Source organism: Fundulus heteroclitus, chromosome 21 (genome assembly GCF_011125445.2).
Source record: "Fundulus heteroclitus isolate FHET01 chromosome 21, MU-UCD_Fhet_4.1, whole genome shotgun sequence".
Lineage (NCBI taxonomy): Eukaryota > Metazoa > Chordata > Actinopteri > Cyprinodontiformes > Fundulidae > Fundulus > Fundulus heteroclitus.
This window is the reverse complement of record NC_046381.1, coordinates 14,108,103-14,117,348: the sequence shown is the minus strand read 5'-3', so window position 1 is coordinate 14,117,348 and position 9,246 is coordinate 14,108,103. Positions and strand designations below refer to the sequence as shown.

The window sequence follows — 9,246 nt, the reverse complement described above, 5'->3', positions numbered from 1 at the left end:
TGGCGAGAGCAGAATCAGTCCGCTGAACCAATCCAAAGCACAGTATGCAGGACCTGCAGAATCATTAACTCCCAGAATGGAGTCCAAGGATAGTCATCCTCCAGAAGACCTGCCCCACCCATGGCCTTATTTAAAAGATTTCTTTGAAATAACTGGGTCAAAAAACGCTTCCTGGAGATTCCAATGCCGCCTTTGCCTTCCCCGAAAGCATGAAATTCTATCTTTCAAAAATTCACCATCAAATTTAAAAACATTTTTTTGAGGTAAGTTAAGTTGCTAAACGCTATCGATATCGATCCCTGGAATTCTGATGTATAGAATAAAATATCTAAATCTAAACTGTCACAGGGGGTAAACACAATAAAAACATGCTTTATCTGCAGCATTGCTCATTAAAATGGTACATTACTGATTTATTAAAACTAAATACGATAGGTACACTTAATGACATTATATAAGCCGTTAGGTATTATGGTTGGCAAGTACTTTTACTTTAAATACTTAAGTAGTTTTAAAAGCTTGTACTTTCTTACTTTTACTTAAGTAAAATAATAATGTGGTACTTTGACTTTTACTTGAGTAAATTTTTGTCTGTGTATTTGTACTTTTACTTAAGTACATTGTATGAGTACTTTCTCCACCACTGTGCCCCACTAACAGCTTATCAGTCGCAACAAAAAATGCCTCTCACAATATGGCGGCCATGTTGACGTGCCATCTTGAGCCAACGCTGCGTCTCCTGCGTCTGCGTTGTGGAGGCCCTGTATTTCTTCTGCAGCCCATTGACTTTCAGTGGGTGAAGGGGAAGTTGTAGCTGCTTTTTGTTGCACAGTTCGTGGACACACCGACCGTCATTAACCTCGACAGACATGAATTTCCTCAGGTCCCGCGTCTCCGTGGGAAATCTTTTCGGTTCGTACGATTTACTCGTTTTTATTTTAGCCACGATCGATCTAAAACAACAAACGGGCAATGCTCCACCATGTCTTTTTGCTTCGCACTTGTTGTTGTTGGGGTTTTTCTAAAACTATGGTAGTAGTGGACGTTTGATTTTAAGTAATTGTTATTTGATCGCACATATAAGCCGCTAGATGCATGTTTTTGTGGTGAAGTATGGCTGAAATGCTTAGGGCTGTGAAATATGTGTTTAAGTATAACATAGCATGCATTTATTGGTCTTGTTATTGTAATTTTTGCATGTTTCCCCTTATGGCAGATTATTATGACTGCCTAAAACTCCCATTACTCCTATATAAAAGTAGTCTAGTCTAGTTACATGTTCATTTAGAGTTGCATTTAGTCTTTTATTCTATATATCAGTAATGCTTTATTTAATCATTTTCATATTCTGTATTTGATTGTAGGACACCTTTCATATCTTTTAGATTAAGTTTGATATTATTAATACGTTTTAAGCTTGGGTCAATCGAAGCCTGATCTTTCTTTTATTTATACTTTATTTTTATGTTTAGCAATTTTCATTACTCATGATTTTAGCTTAACTTGGATAATTGCTATTTAATTATATTTTATTTAACAGTTCTCGCATTATCTATTCTTTTCAAAATCCATTTGATTAGTTTTAAATATTTTGTCTTGTTTTTAATTCAACTTTAATAATTAGCACTATTTATTATTTTCACACTCCATGTCCCAAGAAAGAAAAAAAGTTACAACCTGTGTTTAACAAAACAAATGGGTAATAGCCTCCTTTTGGATAATTACTGCATGGATGATTAAGTTTCATTTGCCTCCAGTTGTCGTGGGAAACTAGATGCCATTTTCGGAGGAAGAAATGCAGTCGGAAAAACTATTTTAAGTGATCGTGATCGGGGATTGATTAAACGCTTGGTGAAATCAAACAGTAATAAGACAACAGAAGTCATGGTTTTGTTCGGTAGGAAGAGCATTTCTGTGCTTAAAATGCGAAGGGAACTCGAGGGAATGGGACTAAACAGATAAGTAGCCTTTAGGAAACCCCTGATCATTGAGGCTAAGGGTGAAAAAAAAGAATTCAATGTGCTCAGGGGTATAAAGATTGTATTCTGGAGCAATGGAAAAAATTAATGTGGTCTAAAATTAATCCATATTTACCAGAGTAGGGGGCGTATCGGGGTAAGAAGGGAAGTGCATGAAGCGATGCTCTCCTCATGCCTAATGCCTACCATACAACCTTTAGTGGGCTCGGCTCGCTACAGGTGGTCAGATCTTGGTTCAGCAACATTATGGACCCAGAGACTGAGGTCAGCTGACTACCTGAATATACCGAATGACCAGAGGAGGGAATTTCTTCCTCCCTGATGATAATTGATCTGGTCCGAATTGTAAATTAATGTTTCAAGGAGGTTAGGACATCACTTTCATCCAGCACAGACTTCAGACTGCTTGAATGTGCTGGAGAAGGATCTGTGCCGTGGTCCGACTCTCCTATCATCTTTATAAGATCTTGGCAAAAAAAAAAAAAAAAATGAATGCAACTCTGGTGGGAAATAAATGTTATGACTTTGTATGAGCATTATAAAGTAAACGATGACGCAGCGAATACGGGCCATAAACTAACCAAAACATGGCCCAACAAAATGTTACGATGTGTAAATTTTTTCTTGTTTCTTGGCTAGGCATTGTGTTTTATGGATATAAATAATACAAATAACATTTGATAGACTGATAAACACCAGCTCAGTTGAATAAAGGATCATTTTTTAATACCTGCATCATGTGATGATTAATTATTTTGAATTGGAAGTGTAGCGAGAGCAAAATAAAATGGAAATGTTTTTTTTTATTGGATTTCTCTGTATGTGTTTTGGTATATTTTGCCTTGTGGACCTAGATATGAAAATCGGCACTGTAGTGCTTTCTTTTCAGCGCCGTAAAACGGACCATTTGGAGATGACTGGAAAATGCAGTAAACGTGTTTGTTTCATTTCGATCCAGGTCAGAGGTTCCGAGGGATGTGCAATAAACTCGCAGAGACCAAGCCAGAGGCCTCAGCCGCAGCTCCAGCACAAGGTGGGGTTTTGGATTACTGACAAATTGTTTTTCTTTTATCTCGTCCTGCCGTCCCTGCAGTGCGACTTGATCCACTTATCATCGGTTAATCTGAGCCGCAATATAGAAAGGCGTTACATGCCAGATAAAGTCATGGGAAACGTTTTAAATAAAAAAATCGCACAGAGTCGCAGGAAGAGCCGAAACAGAGCAGATGTCGTCAGAACGTTACCAGAAGCATCCTGGACTTTAACTTTTCCAGCGGATCTCGTGCATCAGGGTTGTAGGAATGTTTGCTTGTGGTCCCAAGAGACAGAGAGGAGCACAGGAAATGGGGCCACAATCTCTGGGTGATGGAGCAAATCGCTGATTTGAGCCGAGGAGACGGATAAGCTGATGCCCGCTTCTTCTTTTTTTTTTCTCCCCCCCCCTCCTCAGAACCCCGCCCCTTATTCAAAACCCCCGGCTACAGACCCTCCGACTTGGACAAGAAGATTTTAGTGTGGGCAGGCCGCTTCAAGTCCACGGAGCAGATTCCAGATACTGTGTCGTAAGTAGCCCTTTTCCTGTTTATTCCAGACCCCCCCCCCCCCCCCCCCTCTCGCCCTAGCGCACTGCCATCCGATTGCCTCCACATCACAAGAACAGAGCTGACTAAACGGATGAGCGGCCGTGCAGCGTGTAGCTGGCCCCTCTGAGATGTCCTCAGTTCAAACAAGGCGTCTGTTTGTGCTTGGAGGTAATTAACGTGGCTCCTGACATCGGGGCTGGAGACTGCGTCTGATCTGCCGCTGTGATTAGAAAAAGATCTGCTTGTCACGCTTACGAGGTAAATTCGGCCCACCTGGAAAGCTCCGTGTCTAAAACAAACGGAAGCACGGGAACGGCTCAGGAGCGTGTCGAAAGACTTGATTGTCCTGATTATAAATATTTATACGATGTAGAGATTAGCTTGAATATCCAGCCATTATTGTTTCCTTTTACTGAGATAGCATGAAGGAACACATGTCAGCGTTTGTGTTAGGTAATAACCTAAAAACAGACAAAACGGCCATCTTCTTTATTATTTCCCGACCTATTCCGAAGCAAAATCTGCGTTTTTTAATCCCGCCTTCTCGTGTTTCCCCCACAGCTTTGAGACGATTGACAACGCCAGGAACAAAATCAGGGTGAAAGCTGCCTATCTGATGATGGCGTTGACAATAGGAGCCTGTGTGCTGATGGTGGTCTTGGGCAAAAAGGTGAGTGACAAAGCAGAAATCGGTCGCACGCACGTGCTGCTGTGATCCGGTGCGTCTAGGAGGAACAGGAATCCGTTCGTGTCTGTGCTCGCCCGCCTCTTTTGCCGAGTCATCCTGAGTAAGCCCCACAGTAAAGTTGACAGGTGTCTTTGTTTTGACGTGCCACAACAGAGTCACGGCTTTGCATGGCTGGAAAGCTGCAGATGCAGATCGGAGCCACATGCTATAAACATGTAGAATTGAATTTTGGGATTATGGAAATGCACTTAAATAGTAAATTTTTCCAGTTAGGAATTAATATGTGTGTGTGGGGGGTTAAAACTTTGCTATGACTAGCAAGATTTCTTTTATTTAACTATAAATTTCAATACATGTATGCTGCAGAGGATATCTATTTAAGGCCCTGCAAAGATATCCCACAACTCGGTTTACAATGTAAAGTACATGTTGTTCCTTTGTGACAGCCTATCCCAGTACGGGGTTGTAACACAAGCCGGGGGAAAAGTTGTTAGGACGTGAGAGATGCAGCAAGAACAGAGGCCACGCCACAGAATATGGTTGAAAAATAGATGTTGATAATAAAGGAATAACCACAGAACAACGTGTGTCTCTGTGATCACAACATAAACAGGCTACGGTTTTCCCAGTGTGTGCATAAACAGTCTACGAGGACAAACTGTTTTTAACAGTCTGACTGCTTAAATTCTACACTGGCTACACTGTATCTGTGTAAAGAACGTCGGTTTGTGTTTGCCGTTGTGTTAACGCGTGTGCTGCTGTGGGGTTCTTAATCCCAATCACAATGTTGACAGATGAGCGTCGGTAGCCCCCTGAGTGCAAGCTTGATGAGCCGAAGACTGCGCACGGCGCATTTTACCCACACTTCCTTGGGCTTTGAGTTGCCGGAGGGCTTCATACAGACGGCACAAACATTTCCGGCAGGACGGAGGGACTGGAAACCAGCCTGAAAGCTTCTGGGGGGTCGTGGCGGATTGCAGAGCATTTTTCACAATACCTGGAATCTCACGTGTCGTTGTTGTTTTGGCAGGATTTGTCTTCATCCAGTCGTCACTTGCGACGTTCACTGTTTTCTTAAAAGGGCCGTAGCCACTGCAACCCAGTGGCTGCAGTGGAGATGGAAGAAAAGTAGCACAGATTGCATTTCCCTGTGAGCGAACAGCACATGCTACTGACCCAAGCACACACACCTCCAACCTGCACCTGCACGGTCGGCTGGCTGGACTGTTGCTAGACCAGTTTCAGCTCCATTTCTTTGTGCCGCTGCCATCAAAGTTGCAACTTACAATGACCAGTCTCATGTTTACGTGCGACTAAAACCTGTAGCTTGGGCAAGGCTCGGTTCCTCAGTGGTCCTCAAAGTTCCTCTTCATGAAGAACCTACGGCCCTGCCATCCACCTGTCGGCCCAGGTTTGTGGGTGTTTGACTTTATACGCGGTTGCAAGTTGAGAAGTCTTCTGACCTAAAAGGAAAGGGCAAAAGGAACTGAGTACTAAAGTCAGGCATCAGCTCTGACTAAGCTGTCATTTTGTTTTCACCTCACGTGGAGTCGGTCCATAATACGGATCTTCTGGCCGAGTTGTTAAAGAGTTGGTCAACACTTTGTCCTGCGCCTCACAGAGACCTGCTGCTCCGGTAACCTACATAGGGAACATCACTGGCGCCCTGCAGTGTCTGCTCAGTGTAACGCGGCAGATGCCATGTTCTTTCGCCACTCATCTGACCGGCTGACCTCATCGGATGATTTTATATTTTCTTTTAAAACATGAGCAGGCACCTTTCTCCGTCTGTCTTTCTTCTCCACTGCCTAGGCATTCTTTAAAGGAATAAAATAAAGAAATATTGTTTGTTTTCTCTGTAAGGGTTGAACGGTTGAAACACGTTAAAGATATGTGTTACAAACGACCCCAACTCTGTCGGCCGTTATTTAGCTTCCTGTATTAGCGGTTGGAAAATTAGCAGGGGAAAAATACATCGCGTTCTGCTTTACCTGCTACAGCTATACGACTGTACTCGCTTTTCTATAGGTACTAAGCAACGTTTAGCACGTTTAGAATTGTACTTGTTGGCCAAACAATTACTTTCCTGCCTCAACATCTGTTATTGCTAAGTGAAATTTTCATACATTTGTTTCAACGCCTGCCAACCACAGAGAGAGCTGAAGATGGGAAAACACCGAAATGATCATCTGACTCCTATCGCATCCCTGATTGGTCGATAACAACCCCGTCCCTTCTCTCTGAACAACCAGCTTCTTTAGCCACGGATGTTTGTGGCTTACCTTCCTTGTGGAGGGCAGTAAAAACTGTCTTCTGTTTAGTCATAATATTGCCTTTAAACATCATTTATAAATTAGCAATGCTTTATAAAAGTTATTGTGATGAAATATTTTTGGACATATAACTGGGTTTTGGTGATCTCTAAAGCCATAATCATTCGGATTTGGAGAAATAAAAACTTGAAATATTTCACTCTATACGTAATGAATCTGAGTTTCACTTTCGGAAATGAGTGACAACATATCAAACTTTTCACAATATTCTTTTTTTTTTTAGATGTACTTGTATATTAGAAGCTGTATGTATTATTTAGACCCTAAATGGATTAGTACACATGAAAGATTTTTTCTTAAATCTGTGACTGGAACCATAAATTTGCTTTAAACCAAACCGTCTTCCATCTTGTTTTTTTTTTTTTTTTGCAGGCTGCTGGGAGAAACGAGTCCCTGACCGTATACAACTTGGAGAAGAAAGCCAAATGGAGGGAGGAACTTGATAAAGAAAAGTAATGGAGGACAACTCTGCCGAACAGCCGTAATACAGTCGCAACCAGATATTTACTTACAAAATATATCTAAATATGAAAACGAGCACCCTATTCTCTGTTTGGACAACATCTGTAATCACCATTGTCATTGCTGTATCGATGTGCTGCAGTGGCAAAGGAACGCTTGATTGAACATTTTCAGTAGAAGACTGTCTCCCACTCAGATCTGTATTTGGACGGCTTATGGGACATTTTTAATCAATGGCCACACCCAGTGCCTAATTTGAACAGCTAGGAAGCTCAGATACTTTTCCCTCCAGATGTAGCAACAGCAAAAAAAACTTCAAGCTTTTAGCGCCTGGTGTCATTTTCATTTTAACCAAGCTTTTCTGTGGCTTTTGGACTAGTGGCTTCTGCCTTGCTCCCGCCTTTCACTGTAGGGTCATGACACTCCTGCCATCATCGTCACCTGGTCTCTTGCTTTTGTTCGTGGCTTGATGCCCATCTCTGGGGCACAGAAGCAGCCTCCTTTTTAAATTGTATATAAATGGACATTTCCATGTCCCTTTAAGCATCTGGAAATTGTAGCCAAGAGAACCAGTTTTTTTTATTTTTATTTGGAGATCTGCAGTGCTTTTCCTGCTAGCTTAGCTTATTTCTTTTGGTTTTCCAACATTAGACGAAGCAGTTTGAGGCGTTACATACATCCAAAGATGTGCCTCCATTTAACTCGTATTTTTCCTCGCTGATGCGAAAAAAACAACAACATAATCGAAGTAGTGCATGTAAATATCTGGTCTGGACCGTATTTTCACCCAACGTTTCTACGTAGCAGAGCTCTCACCCTGGAGGAGCAGAAAGATGGCGGCAGCCTCAGAGCAAGAACTTGAAAAACTCAGTGGCACCTCTTCGCCCATCGCGGCGTCAGCCTCACTTCGCAGCTGTGAGCTCAGAAAAATTTAAAGCCCAAACTAAATCGTTAAGATGTGACAGTTTTCCACGCTGTTGGAGGTCTCAGAGGAAGACGGACATCTGTTGAATGAAAAGCATTAATACATTTCTGACTGGATAAGTGCTAACGTTTGAATCCATAAGGCTGTTCCTCTGTGAGCGCAGGTCTGTGTTTAGTTTTAACAATATTCTAGGAGAGGATCCGATGAGCGGATTCTTTATCGTGTTCAAATAATTCATACAATAAAGTTTGCTAATGGCTGTTTTGGTATTTTTGTTTATAGTAATAAAGAATTAACAATATACGTTTAATAAAGTGTTGGTTCTTTGGATATGTCCTGCTGGTTGATTAACTTACCTGTTTTTTTTTTTGTTTTTTTTACTCATACTCTGAGCAGAGTTTATGAAAGATTTAAGCTTTCAGACCATTTGAAAACTTTCAGCGTGAGGTAATGGCCGCCCCGCTGTTACCATTTCAAACACGCATTTGTGGGGGTGGGAAACTACCAAACAAAAACTAAAATTCACCTTTCATAACTCGGCGAAAACACCCGTTTATCCCGTGCGACGACAAAACTAATCCACTTGCCACTGGGTTGACTGAAATGGCTTTTATGCAAATGGAAGAACAGAACAGATGCACAAACTCAGTACAACAAACGGTAATGAACACAAAGAGCTGGTCATCTCTTGCAGAGATTTCTGACAAAAAAAAAAAAAAAAAGCAACATGAGTAGAGTACTTGGTAAACAAACATTCAATTGTGCTAACTACGATGATCACTAGGATTTTCAAGTTTAATCTGGATTTTTTATTTTTTTTTTAAATCCTTTCTTGACATTTTACAGAAGAACTTCCATATGTTAGGGATTATGGCACCATAAACTGAAGATGCTAATTCCCGATTTGAAAAAAAAAAAAAAGAAAAAAAAAGAAAATAAGAGACCAACCTTGAATCTTCAAGATGATAAAAGTGTTGATTTGGCATAATCAAATAGGAAATGTTTACCTGTATTCACGTTAGACTGCTCACAGATTACAGCCGATTTACCAAATGCAGAGTTAATTTAGCTGTGCAGAGGCAACATAATCCTCTGTTTTTAAGAGTATGCTGAGAGTTTCAGTCTTAAATCTGCTCGAGTTCCCCTTAGCTAGAAGGGGAAACAGTGTAATCTTTTGTCACACCAGGAGTTTGGGGGGGGGGGCCTGGCCTCTACATCTCGCTTCCTGAGGAGGGAAGAGCCGTATCATCAACTTAAATAGCACATACATAACAAC

The 9,246-nt window shown here is 41.4% G+C and overlaps 2 protein-coding genes across 2 annotated transcripts in view; one reads left to right on the top strand and one right to left on the bottom strand.

Moving 5' to 3' along the window:
• Positions 1-756: 756 nt before the first annotated feature.
• fam162a (family with sequence similarity 162 member A) lies at positions 757-7,224 on the top strand. Its single transcript, XM_012880170.3, has 5 exons — positions 757-912; positions 2,938-3,012; positions 3,430-3,541; positions 4,124-4,232; positions 6,956-7,224. Exons 1-5 carry the CDS (start codon positions 870-872, stop codon positions 7,037-7,039), a joined length of 423 nt encoding a protein of 140 aa, XP_012735624.2. The 5' UTR covers positions 757-869; the 3' UTR covers positions 7,040-7,224.
• A 1,340-nt stretch (positions 7,225-8,564) lies between these two features.
• The window catches only part of kpna1 (karyopherin alpha 1 (importin alpha 5)), an 11,651-nt gene continuing 10,969 nt past the window's right edge, over positions 8,565-9,246 (bottom strand). Inside the window, exon 14 of the mRNA XM_036124923.1 lies at positions 8,565-9,246. This exon is cut by the window's right edge and continues 1,211 nt beyond it. The gene's annotated coding sequence lies outside the window, so the exon portion shown is untranslated.